Raw genomic sequence first — 21,530 nt, 5'->3', positions numbered from 1 at the left:
AGCAGCACATTATCCAATTGTGCATTTAAATAAACAAATAGTGAGGTAGTGTACATGGGCTCCTCGTCCATTCAGAAACCTGATAGTGGAGGGGAAGCAGCTTTTCTTGAAACATCGAATGTGTGCCTTCAGGCTCTTGTACCACCTCCAATATGGTAGCAAAGATGGAACGTCCAAGGTAATGGGGTCCTTAATGACGGATACCACCTTTTTGAGGCATTGCCTCTTCAAGATTGTCTCAATGCTGGGGAGGCTAGTTTCTCATGATGGAGCTGGCTGAGTTTACAATTTTCTGCAGCATTTTCCAATCCTGTGCCAGATGGCGATGCAACCAGTTAGAATGCTCTCCATGATATATCTATAGAAATTTGCAAGAGTCTTTGGTGGCATACCAATTCTCCTCAAACTCCAAATGAAATAAGACACTGTCATGCCTTCTTTGTAACTGCATTAACATGTTGGGGCTAGGATAGATCTTCAGAAATGTTGACACCCAGGAACTTGAACCTGCTCATGCTTTTCACTGCTGATCCCTTTGGTATGTGTTCCCTTGACGTTCCCTTCCTGAAGTCTACAATCAATTCCATGGTCTTACTGATGTTGACTGCAAGGTTGTTACAACACCACTCAACTAGCTGGTGGATCTCACTCCTGTATGCCTCATCATCATGTGAAATTCTGCCAACAATGGTCGTGTCATCAGCAAATTTATAGGTAACATTTGAGCTGTGCCTAGCCACACGAACGTGGATATAGAGAGAGTAGAGCAGTGGGCTAAGCACACATCCTTGAAGAGCACCAAGGTTGATGGTCAGCGAGGAGGAGATGTTATTTCTGATCCACACACACTGTGGTCTCACAGAAAGGAAGTCAAGGATCCAGTTACAGGGAGAGGTACAGAGGTCCAGGTTTTGGAGCTTGTAATCAGATTTGAGGTTCATGTAATAACCTTAATGTATACAGAGTAGATTCTGGTTCTTTACACTCACAAAAGCCAAATGCTTGCAAATTTCCTGAAGCTCCTTGAACTCTCTTCCAGCTTAAAACCAAGCCACATTTCACAAGCGACTTCCTGATTAACATATCAGTAGCTTTCTCAGATACATTGCCTATGAAAACTGTAATTAGACCACTGCTTTCATCACTTTCACACTTCCTCTGAGCAGCATGATCCTTTCCTTGGTCTGATATGCCTTCCAACCAGAGGCACAAAGGTTGGCATCAACACCAGTTTGCCCTCTGTTGGGCAACAGTTCATGTTGTACAGCATGGAGACAGCTGTGGCATCATTCTGTACCCTTCTTAATTCACTTTCAGTTGACTCTGACAGGGAATGTGGAATGCAAATGGTGGATGGATCTCCAATCAAGTTGTAGTTGTCTCAGCCAATCACACCCCCACAATGCTGGCCCCCCGTTTTTAACAACATAAAAACCCAAAGTGGCTTGTTGTATTTCACTGTTACAAATGTCATTCCCACACAAGTTATCTTTTATGTTCACAACAGGAATTCTGCAGATGCTGGAAATTCAAGCAACACACATCAAAGTTGCCGGTGAACGCAGCAGGCCAAGCAGCTTATCTTTTATGTTCTTAGTTGGATATCTGCTGGCTTCAGTTCAGTATCTTTGAAATGCCATTCAAATTCATTTTGTGGAATGACTGAAACAACCGTGTCAGTGTCCAATTCCATTTTAATTAATTTGTCATTCACTTCTGATGTAAGCCATATTGCTTGCCTATTGTTAAGTTTTCACATTGCAAATCTCAAGGCTACTCAGTCCCATGTCATTCTCATCACTATCAGTTGTTTTCCCAAAATCTCCCTATACCAGCTTTAAAAGACTCAACCAACCTGTCTTGACAAAGAACAGTGAAGCCACCGGGCTGCAATGCTGCATCCAAAATGGCAGAAGTGAGCCATGTTTCCATGAAGCAAGGTACACAGCAGTCCCTGATGTCCCATCTGGTGCAGCAATGTTGCACTGAGTTCTTCAGTTTTATTTTCATTCACCAGCAGGACAGTTGTGTGTGGGTGGTCCAAGGCCTATGCATTTCAATAGACCAGCGCGTTTTCCCCACCCCTGTTTTCTTTAAAAGGAACTGCACTCATGACCTGAGCCTGTCAACCAGAGTCCATTAATTTTAAGGATTGATAGATTTTGTTTTAATTGTCTTAAATCAATGTTGCTTATTGAAGTACCCATGGCTGTGACTTGATTTCAGCTGTAGTAGTCCTAAACAGGGATATTTTATGTTTCCCAGAGGTACATGCAAAGAGACACCAGTTATTGACAAACAACAGGAATTCTGCAGATGCTGGGAATTCAAGCAACACACATCAAAGTTGCTGGTGAACGCAGCAGGCCAAGCAGCATCTGTAGGAAGAGGTGCAGTCGACGTTTCAGACCGAGACCCTTCATCAGTTATTGACGCCATTTTGGGCTGTCATCATTCACATTGCTAACGAATGCACATTGCACAGGTTCAAGGAAGCAAATTAATGCAGGAGAAGGATATTTAGCCCTGAGACCATTTAATAAGATCATGGTTGATTGTGTGCTTCAAGTCCAAGGATTAGATATCAGTAGTATCACCAAAAGTTAAATATAATTGATTCTGGTAATTGGCACACATTGGAAACAGTACATTTTGGCCCAATTAAGCGGCCGCCCCAATTAGCCCAAGTTTCATGGAAATTGTTAAGATGGTATAAGAGATAAACTGCTATTGAATTGAGTAACAGATTGTATATTTAAATGAATTACAGAAAAAATTAGAACGCTACCAATGCTATTACAGTACTATAAAACTATGTATTAGTTCCTAATTTTTAGTGTTTACTGCCGTGTATGGGTGATCTAGGGAGGGGTACACCTCTGGTGAGGGGGCTTTTTCATCCATTCTGGGGTAGCTCACTCACCTTTGGTCCCTTCTGGACCTCATCTTTCACCTGTGGCTCCAAGTAGCTGTTTGCATGTAACAGTGGCCACACTCTGGGTCACTGCTTCGACAGGCAGACCAAACCAGGTGAAGATAGCTGACAGACCTCATACCCCGGTGAGATAGGGACATGCCTGTCCTAACACGCAACGTCAGCTCCACCATACTGGGCGCATGAAATCAACGAGGAGATCCAACAGCCAAGAAGGTGGTTCTGCAATGCTTTGTGGAGAGTGAAGCACATGACAAGGCACAGAAGTAATCGTGGTTATCCACTGCAACCAAGATAGACCTCCAGGTCGGGATGACTACTCATACGACTAGATCTGAACCTCCAAGGTCAAGAGAGTGGAACTGTCCCAATGCAACAACTTCTCCAGTATAAAAACTGTCCACACTTAGCATGGTGCAGTGTCTAACAGCTATGCAAGTTCACGGGACTGATGCCAGTTAGAAACTGCTCAGCAAGCCTCCTGCACCAATTAAGCGGCATAGTGTCCCAAATAAATGAAGGGAATCCGGGCTCTTTTCTCGATTAGCTCTTGCTCTTCAAGAGTTGTCCCAAAGATTATCGAACATTGTTTAAACAGTCTCAATGACTCACCTCCTTTTAAGAGCACCTCGTAAACCTGGGCAAACCGTGACCCCACCTCTGCCAACATTGTTGCCTTTCAAAGTGGTACTTCCAAAGTCTAAAGGATACAATACAGAAGGGATTAAAAGTCAACATTTTATATGGCCATTACAATAAACAAATCACAATAAAATTTAAGCCAAGCCACAAGCAGCATTTGAATCAATGTTAACACACTTACTGTGAGTTTGATTTTTTTAAAATGAGAAGGAATTTCATGAACTGAGTTTTGAAAAGGAGACAACTGATAATAAAAGACAAAGCAAAAAGTTGAAGAGAAATAAATTTCATCAATCTGCTTTTTTTCTTTAAACACAATTGGGGAATGGATAATTTAGTTCAGCAAGCAAAACAATGATAAATCTGGGAAAAAAATTTGGTTGAATAAGAGGAACAGTATTTAGAAGATCTGTTTATGAGGAAAGTGGCAGAGAGTGTTGGAATAGAGAGTACAAGATGTCATAAACCTAACAAAGCTTCAGCAATGACAGGCTCGAGGCTGGACAGAGGCATATTTTATTTATTTAGAAATACAGTTCAGAACAGGCCCTTCCTGCCCAACAAACCCCATCACCCAGGAGCCCACTTATTCAACCCTAGCCTCATCACAGAACAATTTACAATGACAGAAACACCTATAGACAGGGAATTGGAAGCCAGCTGAGCTTCTGGTTAAGACTTGGGCAGTAGCCAGGAGATGAAAACAGAGGAATGAAGTCATTTGATTTTTCCCAAAGTTTAACAAGACAACATGGTACAATTATTCAGCAGGTCCAAGAGGATGCTGTGGAGAAAGAGACCCGGACAGTGGGCTCACTGAAAGGAAATCAGATTTGAATCTGAAATTAAAACAGAAAAATCACAAACACGAGAAAATCTGCAGATACTGGAAATCCAAAGAAACACGCAAAATGCTGGAGGAACTCAGCAGGTCAGGCAGCATCTACGGAGTAGAATAAACAGTCTACACTTCAGGCAGAGACCCTTCAGAGTCCTGATGAAGGCCGAAACATCAACTGTTTATTCTTTTCCATAGATGTTGCTTGGCCTGCTGAGTTCCTCCAGCATTTAGAGCGTATTAAAACAAAAAATGCTAAAAAAAAAATACTCAGGAGGGAACATAGCTTCCGTTACAATAGAAACAGAGCTAACATTTCACGACAAGGATCGATCATGAGAATGGTTCTCATGGAGTATGTATATTTGAAATGAATTGCTCATTTCTTTTTCCATAGATACTGTCTGGCCTGCTGAATGTTTCTGCTATTTCCCTTTTTATTGTTCCTAAGCATAAATAAGGACACCAAAAATACAAAACAAAGTGGGTGACAAGGCAGATCAGAACTTCCAAAAGGTACCAAAGTGAAAGAAGATTAAAGATGGCTGGAAATTTGAGGGTACCATTGTTAAGGGGTTGCTCCACAATCCCAGAGCTGGGCAATGTAACTAAAAAGTAGAATAGGATACAAAGAAGACTTTTACAAATGGATTTAGGGATAAGAAAGGTTATAGTAGTATAGAGCTCCTCAGTACTTGGTGCTCAGTACAATCCAGTTGTATAAAATACAAAATTAAATCAATCTTGTAAACAAAATTATCTAAGATTTTATGTTAAGTTAATGCCAACATCCAACACATTTATTTTAGGTCAATTATCAGCTTCCATCATGAAATTTACTTCAAACGTTTGACAAAAGAATCAATTTGCAAAGCCAAGAATGAACATTGAGGATAAGAGTGAAATGAGAGGGAAAAGGAAAGTGCTGATGGAGGAAATGGAGACTCAGGGATAAACAAAGTTAGCAGAAAAAGAAAAGAAAGGATCTGAACACAAAATCACTCACTCTCAGATTTCTCTGGTTTGATTGGATTGCCTTCCCCTTCAGAAGAATGAAAAATACTTTGGAAACAAACAAATTAACACAGGAGGCCATTTATTGCCTTTAAAAGTAGAATAAAAGTTTAATATGATCCACAGCCACTTTAAAAGTCAGTCAACTCCTTAAGCTAAAGCCTTATTTTCCAGCGTTAAAATGAAAGGTGGCAGTTTGTGAAGCAGTCTGAGGAATTCCAACCCCACAAGTAATAAATAACTACTAACTTGTTTAGATACTGTACAAGGTTGCGTCCACAGGTTCAAGCACCAAGAGGAACCCAATTTCGATAGTTATCTCCTGAGTGGGGCAGTGGTTTGCATAGAAATCTGGAAAATAAATAGGACCAATTGAATAAAAGTACATTTCGGATCATCATCCATCCTTCATGTAATCAACACCGACAAGACCAGCATCAGCTGATTCTCTCTCACACACACAATTGTCCTGGAGAAAATGGTAGTGCTCAGTCTTCTTGATCTGTTGCATTCCTCCTGATAATGATACTCCCACAATGCTCCTGGGGAGGAAGTCCTTGGCCTCAAACCCAATAATGGTATTTCCCTACTCATGATGCTGTGCAGCTTGTCAGGAAACACGTCACTGCAGGCTCCCATACATCTGCAGTCTTTTGGTGGTAGAGGCTTTGGCTTTGCTACTATCATTGCATATTGTCCATCTGCAAAGATACACAAGTGATTTCTCGTACACATGTTCCCATCCATCTCACTTTTCTATTCAACTCAGACCAAGTGCCCAGCCCAATTATTATTACTGATGTCCTTGGTCTGTGACGGGAATCTACGAAGTCTCTTGCACCTGAAAAAACCTCATGCCTAAGAGCAACTCTCCTGATTACTGGGTGATCAAATAATATTGCATGGCATACTACCCTATTCACTATTCCGGAATCTCAATTTTTCTGGCCACATGGATTCATTAAAATCAACAGAATACAGGATTAATCCCCAGTCAGGCAGTAGAGCTACAGGGAAGACTTATGCCCAGGTTTAAAATAAAGGTGACTAAGATTGATATTAGAAATAACTTCATACACCCAAGTCCTCAATATAGACTGTTAGCAGTGTGCATTTTTTAACATATGTAATACAGATACACACAGAAGAATTTATGGCCCATCTGTAATTATCCTTGAACTGGAGCAATTAAGTCACTTTGCATTGGATATAAATCACCTTGCAGACCTCCAAATCCAGCCCTGGCCTTGTGCATGCCCTCGACCCTAGTGTATGTGAAAATAGATGCGACTGCAGAAGAATTATGGAGTTGGGAAGAACAGTTCGAAAAATAAATTACATTCGTTAGGATGAATTAAGTGCGGCCTGTGAACGTTGTCGACTTCACATGCAAATTGCAACCAGTTGTTTCATTAACAATAGCTCCACAACCAGTCTACATACAAATCTACGTGTTTAATAGTCAAAAATCAAATCATTAAACTAAAATCTTGTAATAGAGCAGTGAAATATAAACAATCTTAATTGTAAACCATGATGGAGTTCTATGAACTGTTCATGTGTACGGGTTTGGAGGGAGGAAAGCTTTGCTGTTTTTCTAGGAAGAGGTACAGTCGACGTTTCAGGCCGAGACCCTTCGTCAGGACTAACTGAAGGAAGAGCTAGTAAGAGATTTGAAAGTGGGAGGGGGAGGGGAGATCCACAATGATAGGAGAAGACAGGAGTGGGAGGGATGGAGCCAAGAGCTGGACAGGTGATTGGCAAAGGGGATATGAGAGGATCATGGGACAGGAGGTCCGGGGAGAAAGACTGGGGGGGGGGGGGGGGGGAGGGGGAGACCAGAGATTGGACAAGGGGTATAGTCAGAGGGACAGAGGGAGAAAAAGGGGACAGAGAGAGAAAGAATGTGTGTATATAAATAAATAATGGATGGGGTACGAGGGGGAGGTGGGGCATTAGCGGAAGTTAGAAAAGTCGATGATCGTGTATTTATTTATATACACACATTCTTTCTCTCTCTCTCCTTTTTCTCCCTCTGTCCCTCTGACCATACCCCTTGCCCATCCTCTGGTTCCTCCACCCCCCCGTCTTTCTCCCCAGACCTCCTGTCCCATGACCCTCTCATATCCCCTTTGCCAATCACCTGTCCAGCTCTTGGCTCCATCCCTCCCCCTCCTGTCTTCTCCTATCATTTTGGACCTCCCCCTCTCCCTCCCACTTTCAAATCCCTTACTAACTCTTCCTTCAGTTAGTCCTGACAAAGGGTCTCGGCCTGAAACGTCGACTGTACCTCTTCCTAGAGATGCTGCCTGGCCTGCTGCGTTCACCAGCAACTTTGATGTGTGTTGCTTGAATTTCCAGCATCTGCAGAATTCCTGTTGTTTCCTGTTGTTCTTTGCTGTTTTGTTGTGGTTGTTCTGCCAGGCATTGTGGGTGCCAAAATGTGGTGACGCTTGTGCGCAGACTCCAACAAATTTTGGCTGCTCACGCAAAAAGATGCATTTTCCTGTATGTTCCAACGTACAGCACGTGTGCTAAATAAATCTGAATCTACTGGGAAAGTGAATGAGATGCAGGATTAGCTATGACAAAATAGGCTGAAGAGGCCTGGTCGCCTATTCCTGCTTTTATTTCTCAATCCCCATCTTCCTTTAAGGAGAACTACCTTTAAATGCCAACATTGTAACCAGTGTTATCATACCATCCATTCAACAATGGAACCAATAAATGACATTAATCCAATGAGATCTAAACTGCAGACTATACAAAAGGATGATTAATATGAGTCATTCCTGAGTTTAATGGATGCAAACTAAACAAAGCTTCATTACCTGTGATGTGCAGTGAAAGTAGTTTATCGTTACAGATATTTCACAAAGTTTAAAAAGTAGGTTGCATTTTTCAAGAGCCAAGTTAATGACAAATTCAAACAGACACCGAATACAAAGTGACAATAAGGTTCAGAACAGCACACACAAAATGCTGGAGGAAGTCAGCAGGTCAGGCAGCATCTATGGAAATAAAGAGTAGGCATTTCAGGCCGAAAACCTTCTTCACGACTGGAAAGGAAGGGGGAAGACGCCAGAGTAAGGCTCCGGGTCAGAAAAACAAAACTATACCAAATTCAAATTGCACTTCAAAATCTTACGTTTAACGTAGTGTACTCTTAGGGGAAGGAGGGGACAGTCACTCTCACAAACACAGCTCTGGTATAGCACGACCGAGTGGAGAAAAGAAGAGCATTTAGTTCTGAATATTCTGCCAAAGAAGGAATAGTTTCAGGACATCCGTGGAGCTGAATCCCTCGAGTATATGGGGGAGAAAGGCAGTGAAGCAAAAGGCAGCAAAACAACATTTTATCGGCTGAAGAATGCTGCATTCTACAAGTGTCTACATTGAATGCGTTATACCGAGTGTCAGCTGGGGCTCTTTTAGCAGCCGTCTTGCCCTCACATCAGAACACTGCCAGATCCCAGGGACTTCAATGCAAAATTCCAGGCTGTCATTTTAGTGCAGTGGTTCCTTAAGGTTGTTATAGCCAGGGGGTGGCAGTGGGGATAAGCTGCCACCACCTAGGAAATGCTCCCAATAGTGTGCGTCTCAAATTGCCTCCGACAACCAAGTCCAGTTCCTGGCCCTCACGTGTGGCTTAGTTACTAAGCCCACCCTTTCTACAGACAGAAGAAGGGGCAAAGGCAGATTACTGGTGTCTTAAAACCAGTCACTTCAGGCAGTTGGGGGCTTGTCAGCCATGGTTGGCAGCACATTTAAAAGGAAAACTGATCTCCAGCCTCCACTTCCTTGCAGCTAAACCTATCCATGGGGAAGGCTTCAGGAGTAAACCCCTAGGGAAAATCCAGAGCTGGAGTCCCTAAGGCAGTCCTACATCGAGTATAACGTTGGCTGGTAATTTCTGCAATGTCGCTGGTGCCAAACTGCATTGATCTCTGCCGTTCTTTTCAATTCATCAGCTGCGGGAGCCTACTACATGATTAACAGGTTTTTCTCCAAATTGTCCAGCCCTGGCTTACATACTGGCTTGCGTATCACACAGACAGCTGGGACGCAGCATCCATGGTTGGCCCTGACCGACGGAGGGCCTCATTCCGGTGTCGTACTGAGCGAATGCCAAACTCGCTGCCAGGCAGTCTCTCTTTCCAATGACAAAATTAAGGCTAGGGCCACACGAACTCTTCTGAGTAAAAGACACCATAGCAATATTTTGAAGAGGAGCAAGGGAATCTTCCTATCTGCTCTAGTGAATATTTATCACAATCAACAACATTTTATCTAGCAGTTTACTTGCATGGAAAATTCTTGTGCCCAGGTTATTATTACAATGACAACACTTCAAAAGTAAATTGGCTGAAAGGTGCTTTGCAACATTGTCAAAGCCACATGAAAAATGCCACAGAGTTACAAGGTTACAGAATTGAAGCAGCCCATTCAACCCATTGAATCTATACAAGAAAATTTTCATCCCTACTTCCATAACCCTTTTGAACACCACGATTACATCTGCCTCATCTATCTCCATACGCAATCACAATCCTGCAATACATTCTGAATCAAAATCATTTAAAAGTTCTCTCTCCTATTCACTCTTGGTTCTTAATTCAATCACCTTCATCCTGCATCCTCGGGTGATGAACCCCCCCCCACCCTCCTGACAATACTTCCCTCTAATAATATAGACTGAATTATACAAATATTACTGAACCTTTGAAAACTGCCACAGATCACCAAGACTGTAGCACTCCATATCTTGCCCATCCAAATTTCTCTTAAATGTTGAAATCAAACCCACATCCACCACCTGTGCTTGTTCCAAACTCTCTCCACCCTCAGAATGAAAAGGTTCTCCCTCATGTTCCCCTTAAACTCTTTACCATTAATCCATGATCTCTAAATTAGTCTCACCGAACCCCGGTGGAAGAAAGCCTGCTTGCATTCACCCCATCGATAGCCTTCAATTTTGTGTAGTTTTGATATACATGCTGCACCATCCTCTGCCATGATTACATGTCGATTATGATGAGAAACCATCATCATAAACATAGAGACCACAGATGTTAGAACATGGAGTAAACAAATCTGCTGGAGGAACTCAGTGGGTTGAGTAGCAATGTGTGGGAGGAAAAGGAATGGTCAACATTTTGGGTTGAAATTCTGCAGCAACATTCCTCCAGCAGATTGTTGGTACTTCTGTCACTGTTACTTGCTTAGATAAACAGCAATCCGAGTTCCAGATGCTAATCCAGCAAAGATGCTGTGGAGGGAGTAGCAAGGTGGCAGCCTAGTGAGATACAACTGAATAGTGGACACGACAGACATATTTGTCATTCTTGCCAAAGAGAGGCCTCAGCCATTAATACCTCAAATACTTTTCTATTGAGAGAGGAAAAGGATACATGAGTGACTCTGTAATGGGGGAATTAAACTGTTGGGTTGCCAGTGAAAATAGATGGAGCTGTTTACACATCATGGTATATATTAGCCTTCATTGCATTGATTGCATAGAATGAGAGACTGTGCTTGAGAAAAATGTCATAGCACTAGGCAATGAAGAGATTGTGTCAACATCCATGCTTTGGGGTATACAAGACCTGTCCCAACAAGCTACTTATTGGTCAGGTGGACTTAAGGGATCTTAAGAGATATCCAGTTGTCCATAGCTCACAGTGTCTATCAGATGAAGTTACACTCCAGAAGAGTAGTCAAGGAAAAGTACACAACTAATCCACGACAAAAATATGACTTGGGATGAGAATATAGTTTAAAAAGAGAGAAAAAACAGGCACGGGAGTTGAAACACATTGAATATCTCAACCAAGAATGCATTTTTCAGGAATATAAAGCATGTTTTTTTTTTGAAAGCCTTCGGTTTGCACTGTTCATGACCTGGTAGCAAGAGCTACTTATGTTGGCCTCAAAGAAGGACCTTCAAAATTGGAAGTCATTACTGCATAGAAAGGCATTAAACAAGTCAGGAAAAGTGGGTTGTCCTTCACACTTCATTTGAGTTGTCCAATATTAGGACATCATTTGCACGGTGATCAATAGGAATATTCCTTTTCATATTACCAAACAACTTGAAGAGACACAATTCAGATACACAAGTCAACCAGTTCAGTGAAGCATCATTGAAAGATGCTCAATTAGTATACTTTCTTATACTGTCCATGTTGAAAGTTAGAAAGCAGATCCCGTCATCCCATCCGTCCCCAAATTTTCTCTAACACTCGGTTCTGTTGTATCTGTCGATATCCTCTGCTGCATCCTGGATACAAGCACAGGCATCCCTGCTCAAGGCCTCCAATGCAATCCAAATTTGATTCAGCCATTTCAGTAACTCCATAAGCAAAAGCACTTTCCCAAGACTCATGCAATCACAGTCTCACAAAAGCACGTGCAATTTGCCCGAAATGATCTTATGTTTCTGCAAACGTGTACTTATTGATGTTCAGTCAATGCAATGTATCTACAATGCAAAAGGTGAACTGAGAATCACTCAAATTCTGACTATGCTGGATGCCTTGAGCAATTATGCAGTGAAGACAATTTAAAAGAGTTCCAAAGTTCCAATTAGTGCTATTACACAAAGCTTGGACTTGTTAATGTCAGCTCAACACAATACATTCAGTGGGCACCAAGCAATTACAACCAACTGAGCATTGGAGACAATCCAGGGTCAGATTGTCAGAAGTAATCAACTTTGTAACTTCCAGCACAAGAAAGAATAAGTTCAGTATTTACAATCAAGCTTCAAAACTGTTCCTTTATCTCCTCTCTGCACCTGGATCCTCAACTTCTTTAATAAGGAGACCACAGGTCAGTGCAAATCAGGAACATCTCCTCCTGCCTAACAATAAACATAGGCATACCTCAAAGATATGTGCTTAGCTCACAGGTCTACTCTCCCTGTACTCACAACTGTGTCTCTAGGTACAGCTCAAATGCAATCTGTAAATGAGCTGATAACACCACTTGTTGGGGTATAGGAATAAGATAGATCAACTGGTTGGGTGATGTCACAACAACAATGACCCACTCAACATCAGCAAGACAATAGAATTGATTGCGGACATAAGGAAGAGAAAGTTGGGAGAACACATCAATCCTTTATGGATGGTCAGGGTTAGAAAGGGTGAGCAGCTTCAAAATCCGAGAAGCTATCTTGGGACCAGCGCATTGATGCAATCACAAAGGCGGTATGCCAGCGGCTCTGCTTCATTAATTTCAGAAGATTTAGTATGTTCAAGACTCTTGTCAATTTCTGCAAATCTATGGTGGACAGCATTCTGAATGGTTGCATCACCCTCCAGTAAGGGGGCTCCTATCAGGAGACCAGAAGAGGCTGCAGAGGGTTGTAAACTCAGCCAATTCATCATGTGAACAACCCTCACCACCACTGAGGACATCTTCAATAGGTGCCTCAAGAATGCAGCATCCATCATTAAGGACCATTACCATCTGGTACAGGCCTTCTTCTCATTACTACCATCGAGGAGGAAGGACAGCAGTCTGAAGACCCATACTCAATAATTCAGTTTCTTTCTGTCATCAGCTTTCTGAACAGCCCATGAACAGTATCTGGTTCTTCCTCCTTTGCTCTAGTTTTGGAACTTAGAGTAATTTTTTATGCCTCAACTATATTGCTCCCACGAAACAACTAATTTCATATCATACAGAGATAATAAAACTGATTCTGAAATCAAGGCAATGTGTAAGCAAAAACAAAGATTGGGGAAATTAACGTAGAAAATACAATTGAAATCAGCATTTAATTATAAATTTAACACATTTCACATACCTTTGTTATCAAGGAATGTATAAATTATAGACCTTGAGATTTGCTTGCTCACTGGTAGCCACAGAGCAAGAAACCCAGAAAAACCCAATTAAAGAAAAAAGACCACTCAATGCACAAGAGAAAGAAAAAACACTGCAAATCATGCAAACAATTAAAGCGAACAGCATTCCCAACCAATACATTCTATAACTAACAGTATGTTAATAGCCTGCATTACAATAGGCTAGAAAATATGAAGCACTGCATCTATGGTTAGGCTCAATTACTGCAACAACAGTATGTGGAGAAGGATTAGGTACGCAATTTATTTGTGAAAATGATCTTTGGAAGTATTTGTACCTGAAACCGATAACATAGTGACATTAAAATTACACTAGTATGGTGTACCGTGGAAGAGATCAAAAATAAATGTGGTTACTTTTAGAATATCAGAATATTTAGGTTCCAGAGGATTGGAGGGTTGCGGATGTTGTTCCTTTATTCAAGAAAGGGAGTAGAGATAGCCCAGTAAATTATAGACCAGTGAGGCTTACCTCAGTGGTTGGTAAGTTGTTGGAGAAGATCCTAAGAGGCAGGATTTATGAACATTTGGAGAGATATAATATGATTAGGAGTAGTCAGAATGGATTTGTCAAGGGCAGGTCATGCTTTATGAGCCTGATTGAATTTTTTTGAGGATGTAACTACACACATTGATGAAGGAAGAGCAGTAGATGTAGTGTATATGGATTTCAGCAAGGCATTTGATAAGGTACCCCATGCCAAGGCTTTTTGAGAAAATAAGGAGGCATGGGATCCAAGAGGACATTGCTTTGTGGATCCAGAACTGGCTTGCCCACAGAAGGCAAAGAGTGGTTGTAGACGGGTCATATTCTGCATGGAGATCGGTCACCAGGGGAGTGCCTCAGGAATCTGTTCTGGGACCCTTACTCTTCGTGGTGTTTATAAATGACCTGGATGTGGAAGTGGAGGTGTGGGGTTAGTAAGTTTGCTGATAACACAAAGATTGGAGGTGTTGTGGATAGTGTGGAGGGCTGTCAGAGTTTACACTGGGACATTGATAGGATGCAAAACTAGGCTAAGAAGTGGCAGATGGAGTTCAACCCAGATAGGTGTGAAGTGGTTCATTTTGGTAGGTCAAATATGATGGCAGAATATAGTAATAATGGTAAGACTCTGGCAATGTGGAGGATCAGAGGGATCTTGGGGTCCGAGTCCATAGGACACTCAAAGCAGCTGCGCAGCTTGACTCTGTGGTTAAGGCAGCGTACGGTGCATTGGCCTTCATCAATCATGGAATCGAATTTAGGAGCCGAGAGGTAATGTTGCAGCTATACAGGACCCTGGTCAGACCCCACTTGGAGTACTGTGCTCAGTTCTGGTCGCCTCACTACAGGAAAGATGTGGAAGCCATAGGAAGGGTGCAGAGGAGATTTACAAGGATGTTGCCTAGATTGGGGAGCATGCCTTATGAGAATAGGTTGAGTGAAGTCGGCCTTCTCTCCTTGGAGCGACGGAGGATGAGAGGTGACCTGCTGGAGGCGTATAAGACAACGAGAGGCATTGATCGTGTGGATGGTCAGAGGCTTTTTCCCAGGGCTGAAATGGTTGCCACAAGAGGACACAGGTTTAAGGTGCTGGGGAGTAGGAACAGAGGAGATGTCAGGGTTAAGTTCTTTTACTCAGAGAGTGGTGAGTGTGTGGAATGGGCTGCTGGTAACGGTGGTGGAGGCTGATAAGACAGGGTCTTTTACAAGACTTCTGGATAGGTACATGGAGCTTAGTAAAATAGAGGGCTATGGATAAGCCTGGTAATTTCTAAGGTAGGGACATGTTCAGCACAACTCTGTGGGGCCGAGGGGCCTGTATTGTACTGTTGGTTTTCTATGTTTCTATGTCTAATATATGCAAGTCTAAATAATTAGTTCATTGCATAGTTTCATATAAGCAAATAGTGAACTGCCGGTTTAATTTTTGTTGAAAGTTGAAGGTTCATATGTGTTTGTTACTTTAAAAGTCAGCAATGAAATATGAAAGTGTGCACCTAAAGGAGCTGTGCAGACTTAGTAATATTGCTTTCGATGCATTATTGTATCACGCATTGGTGTTGGTTGAGTATTGACCACCATCAATTAAAGAATGTTTGGCTAATCACCCTTTTGGCAGCACTGACACAGCAGTGCTACTCATTCATAGCTCTGGTGTACTGGGATCTGAACTCTTGTGGAGAGTCTGAATGTCTTCCCTGTGACCATACAGGTTTCATGATTGCAGGTACGATAATGCAAGTACAGCCGCAGCGGCCACTGCTGGAACAGACTTTAGGCCAGACTGAAGTGGCAGGGACCAGGCCTGAGAGGGGAAAACAAACTGATGTTTAGCTGATTTAAGCACAGAGGCAGATTAAAAGATTAAGGCGTCAAGGCAAAAGACAAAGGACAAACCGGTGCTCAGATCACTCCTCCTTCAGGCTTTATTTGCCTCAGCAATGAACTGACTTTGCAGCTGTGGCCTGCAGCCATCAACATTTGCCTGAGCAGTGACCTGACTAACTGTGGATTCACTTTCGGGGACTCTCGGTTAATGTTCTGTGTGTTATTTGTTTACCTTTTTTTATTTATATTTTGCACAATTTTGTTCTTTTTCTCACATTGAGTGTTTGATGGTCTTTATTGTGCGGCGGTTTTTGTGGATTCTGTTGTTTCTTTGCTTTGAGGCTGCCTGCAAGAAGATTAATTGCAAGGTTGTACATGGAATACATACTTTGATAAAAATGTACTTTGCACTTTGATTACCTGGTTTCCTAGCACATCACAAAGCTGTGCAAGTGGGCAGATTAATTTGGCTCCTGAAAAAATACCCCTGGTGTAGGGGGGAGCAGGAGGACCTGGGAGGAATGCCAGAATAGATGGGATTGCTTCAAGAGAAGTCAATGACTCAACTGGCCAGAATTACAGAATAATAGAAGCTTTACTATCATTACACAACAATATATAGATAAAGAAGCAATCAGGTCCCTTCACAATCCCCTCTATCCCAAGCACAGAAGCCCCAAATTCTCCAATATATTCACATGATTAAAGTCACTCAGGTTCAGAATCACTTTGGCAAATCTTTTCTGCAGCTTATCCAAAACCTCTCCCCAGAAATGGACACAATCCATTCATGACCAATCTATATTTCATAAAGGTTTATTTTGACTTTGTTCTTCACCATTATTTATCAAGCCAGGAACTTGCATACTTTCTCAACACATCCTTCAATTTTCGTTTACCTGTACACATATAACCCAAATCTCTTACCACCAGAATTTCATTCTTAATTGAGCTGTTTAGTTGACTAATGTCTTAGATATTCTTTTCTACCTAATATTTACATCTATATACTTTTTTAACATAGCACCTGTGCTCTCAGTTCGTGGTGCTTCAAAATTTGTGCCATCCACAAATTTGGAAATTGTATTATTCTAGTGAGCTTCCAGTCAGTTTTCTATCTATGCTGCCACCATACCTTTCATTACATGGGCTTAATTTCTGACGACAGGCTTATTATGCTGCACTTTATCAAATGTAAATCCATATGCATCTCCCCTCTATGGCTCTCTATTCCCTGAGAGGGAAAAAAAAAGGTAGTCAAACATGATTTCCCTTTAACAAATCCATGTTGGCTTTCTATGATCAATTCATATATGTGCAAACACATGTTAATTTTGTCCTTGGGGTTTTTAAATAAGTTCTCACCACTATGGTTAAAGTGACTGGGTTTAGTCTTTTTTTAAGAAAAAAAGATGCAACACAAGGATGTGCACCATTAAAAAAAAGTACAGTTGAAAAATACCCATTTAATCCAATGTAAAACACTCAAAATGCTGGAGGAACTCAGCAGGTCAGGTTGCTCTATGGAGAGGAAAAAGAGTCGATGTTTTGTGTCTCGGCCCTTGGCCTGAACTGTCAACTCATTAGCTCTTTTCACAGATGCTGCCTGACCTGCTGAGTTCCATGTGTTACTCTGGATTTCAAGCATTGTCAAAATCTTGTGTTTGTTTACCCATTTAATCCAGTTCCACACAAGCAGCATCCTACCTTAATTCATCTAACACTTCTGGCACATTCGATTCCTTCCCAGTTCCCCTTACACACATCTGTACGTTTTTGCTGAAACCAGCAGTTCCACATTCTAAACAATTTCATTAGTTCACTCAGAATTTCCTCTCAATTTTGACTCATGTTTATAAGTTTTCTTCCTTTGGAGTTCTCTCTGCAATGTCGAATGTTATGCAAGAGAGATGTTAAGTGAGTATGAAACAATTATCAGTTTATCAAAGGATAGCAGGGAGATAAATCTTACAGAACCACCCATTCCTGTGCATCAGGAGAGGAAACAGGAAGTATTTGGTGAGTCAAGAGGAAGGGCTCTTGAAAGTTTAAAAGGGTTAAGTTGTTAGCAACTCTTCAATAATGTGGCACGTCAGTCGAACCAGACCAGTTTTCACAGTTCACCATCAACTCACAAACCTTCCTAGTTCTTACTAAAAGCAAACTCTTGAATGCAGATGAATCTTCACATTCTTACTCGCCAGACGATCCAAATAAGAATTACTAGAGTGGGGCAGTGTACACCATGGACCCAAGGAGACAGCTTTGTGTGGGAAAGGTTTACCTTGGAAAAGGAAGTTGTAGAATACTGGTAAACCATTGCTAGGATATGCTGTTGAAACCTAGTAATGACACGATTACAAATTCAAGTTTCCCATGTCATATTTGTCCAGGCAGGAATGACTACTAATGTATTAATTGACAGCAACAGGCAATTTTTTTAAATTTCACATCCTCTCAGCCATATCAGCTGACTCAAAAGATCATTTCATTTTCAAAGTGAAAGTAAATTATCAAAGTATACATATGTTACCACATACTCCATTTAAATTCATTTTCTTGCAGCCTTTACAGGAAATTAAAGAAATACAAGTGTATTTATGAAAGATGATACATCAACAAAGACTGGCAAACAACCCATGAGCAAAGACAAATTTTGCAAATAAAAATAAGCAAATAGTACTGAGTCTTAGGTTGTGGAATCAGTTGATAGTTGAGTTAAGTATGCTAGTTCAGGAGCCTGATGATGGTAGAATGATAACTTTACTGAACCTGGTGGTGCTCTGATTAATAACTCCTGACTGATGGTAGTAGCAAGAAGGGATTTACAGCCTGGATGGTGGGGGTCCATGATGATGGATGCTGCTTTCTTGTGGCAGCACTTCTTGTAAATGTGCTCATTGGTGGGGAGGGCTTTGCCTGTGATGGGACTGGGCTGTATTGTAGAATCTTCCTGTGCCTGTCTTCTGAAGAGACAGGGTCCTTTTCAGTTATTTCGAAATGAACCTGCTTCTTCTGTTTTGTCATTAGTCTCTCCAAATGCAAACACAGAGAACCCAAGGTCGGGGTGGATGGACATCAGATTCCAAACATGGGCAAAAAAAAAGCGCTTCCTTTGGGCCACGGAAAAGCAAAAATAAACATATAGAGCTAAGGATTCTATTTTATATATTTTTTACCACCAAATCACAAACAAAATTTCCAGGGAGAGTTTGTTGAAAACTCGAAGTACCAGCCAATAACAATGAAGACCAGTCAAGAGGGCCCTTCTCACTCAAGTAATAAAACTTATTCAACCTATAATTCTCAATTATCCTATGAAGAAATGAATCAGAGTATAAAACAGTGGAAAAGTACAGAAATCAGGCATTTTAAACGTTTACTTTAAATATGAAGCAGGAAAGTAGCGGGTTGGTGTAAGAGAAGACAGAGGGGTTTACTTTATCCAGTCTGCTGACTAATAAAATTCAAACAATGTGAAGGGAACAAATAACACACATAAAAGTTGCTGGTTAACGCAGCAGGCCAGGCAGCATCTCTAGGAAGAGGTGCAGTCGACGTTTCAGGCCGAGACCCTTTGTCAGGACAAATACAAGTCCAGATTGCAACTAATTGCTACCTTTACTTCAAAGTTCAAAAAAAATGTATTAACAAAGTACATATGTCACCATTTATTATCCCGAGTTTCATTCTCTTACAGGCATTCACAGAACATAAAAAGAAACAATAGAATGAATGGAAAACCACACGACAAAGATGGACGAGCAGCTAATGTGTAAAAAAAAACAGTGCAAATACAAAGAGTAATAACAATAAATAAACAAATATTGAGAACAGGAGTTGTAGAGTCCATAAGAGAGAGTTTTCTCAGTGTTGGAGAGAGTGAAGTTATCCCCTCTGGTACAAGAGCTTATGGGTACTAAATGTTCTTGAATCTGGTGAAGTGGTACTCGAGGCTGCTGTACCCCCTTCCCGATGTCAGCAGCGAGAAGCGAGCATGACCTTAGACGATGGAGGTTCTTGCTGATGGATGACGCTTTCCTGCAACAGCACTCCTTGTAAATGTGCTCAATGGTGGGCTGGGCTTTACCTATGACAGACTGAGCTGTACCCCCAATACATTTTGTAGGTTTTTCCATTCAAGTGCATTGGCATTCTCATACCAGCTCATGAGGCAACCAGTCAGTACACTCTCTACTGCGTGTCTACAGAAGTTTGACAAAGTTTTAGATGATGTGCCGAACCTACACAAGATTCTAAGAAAGTAGAGACACTGCTATACCTTCCACCACACTTGCCAAAACTCTTAAATTCTACTAGTATCAGAAGAAAAAAAAAGTACTAGAATTTAACTTCAAAAATGAACCCCTCAGTCTAATCTCTTACTAGCTCTTCTCTCAGTTAGTCCTGACAAAGGGTCTTGGCCCGAAACGTTGACTGTACCTCTTCCTAGAGATGCTGCCTGGCCTGCTGCATTCACCAGCAACTTTGATGTGTGTTCCCTCAGTTAAGAAACGACCAGTAAATATGTACATTTCCCATGCATCACACAGAATTAAATTGTCAACTCATCATTTGCATGGTTCTTGCACATTAAATTAAAAACCAAACAGGAATTTTAAATTAAATAGTAAAGCATTTGATTATCGGTTTTATTTTTTTATAGAACATTTTTAAGCACCTTTAATGTGGGAAGATCAAAAGGCCGAAAGAGTTCATCACTCATCAGGGAAGTGGATGGAATGAAAATATTCAACTCCATAATAAATAAAAATTAAGGCCAGTTGATTCAAAGTTACATTTTACTGGTGCTTTCTGTACTGCAGAATGAAAAGGAAATAAAATTAGTCAGTTTCATACATGTAGGCCTGGTCTATGCTCAACATTCGATATAGAATTAACTAGCTAGTACAAAAGGGATAAATGATTCCCTTTTGGTTCAGAATGCCGCAGCTCAGTTCAATAGTTTGCATGGCTTGTGGTTCCCCCCCCCCCCCTTTTGTGCATTGAGTGTTAGTCTTCTATTTTTATTGTTTTTTTTCCTTAACTGGGATCTTTTGGGTTTCTTGCTTTGTGGCTACCTGTGAGCAAGTCTCAAGGTTGTATAATTCATACATTCTTTGATAATAAACGAACCTTGCTGAAGCTTCTGGTGTGTACTGCATACAGAAGAAATTTCCATTCTTGTGTTAGTTAAGAAGAATGCTGTGAAGTGGAATTCCCCACAAAATTGGTTGCAACTACAGATAGTTTTAATTACTTATCAGCCTTCAAAGGTACTCTCAATTTATAGATAAAAACTAGGACAAAAGATGGCAATGAATTCAATCCCTCTCCATGAAACTAATTGTTGTCCACCAGGGTAATGACAAAATGATTTTATGTCAAGAAATAGTTATTGAAAATTGATTAAAATGAATACATTTTGAAAGAAAATTCCCTGATTCAAAGCTAGGCAAAACAAGAAGATTGGACTTGCCCTTAACAGCAAACTTCCATAAGCCTATTAGATATAGGAGCAGAATTAGGCCATTTGGTCCATTGAGTCTATGGCACCATTTCATCATGGCTGATCCAATTTTCGTCTCAGCCCTAATTTCCTGCCTTCTCCCCGTATTCCTTTGTGCCCTGACCAATCAAGAATCTATCAACCTCTGCCTTAAATATACATAAAGACAGGACCTCCACAGCTGCCTGTGGCAAAGAATTCCACAGATTCACCACTCTCTGGCTAAAGAAATTTCTCCTCATCTCCATTCTAAATGGACGCCCTCTATTCTAAGGCTGGTCTTAGACTCTCCCACCACAGGAAACATTCTCTCCACATCCACTCTATTAAAGCCTTTCACCAATCGATAGGTCACCCCTCATTTTTCTGAAATCTAGTGAATACATGCCTGAAGCCATCAAACG

General features: G+C 41.2%; 1 protein-coding gene across 2 annotated transcripts in view; it reads right to left on the bottom strand.

Annotated features, from left to right (window-relative positions):
- The window catches only part of LOC140205816 (very long chain fatty acid elongase 1-like), a 99,144-nt gene that overhangs the window by 35,124 nt on the left and 42,490 nt on the right, over positions 1 to 21,530 (bottom strand). For both annotated transcript variants that reach the window (XM_072273535.1, XM_072273536.1), the window contains 2 exons: positions 5,679 to 5,780; positions 3,548 to 3,635 (listed from right to left, as the gene is read on the bottom strand). In XM_072273535.1, coding sequence (XP_072129636.1) covers positions 3,548 to 3,605 — 58 coding nt within the window. In that variant the 5' untranslated portion in view covers positions 3,606 to 3,635; positions 5,679 to 5,780. The remainder of the gene's footprint in view (positions 1 to 3,547; positions 3,636 to 5,678; positions 5,781 to 21,530) is intronic.

Source organism: Mobula birostris, chromosome 12, assembly GCF_030028105.1.
Source record: "Mobula birostris isolate sMobBir1 chromosome 12, sMobBir1.hap1, whole genome shotgun sequence".
Lineage (NCBI taxonomy): Eukaryota > Metazoa > Chordata > Chondrichthyes > Myliobatiformes > Myliobatidae > Mobula > Mobula birostris.
This window is presented reverse-complemented; position numbering and strand designations above follow the sequence as displayed.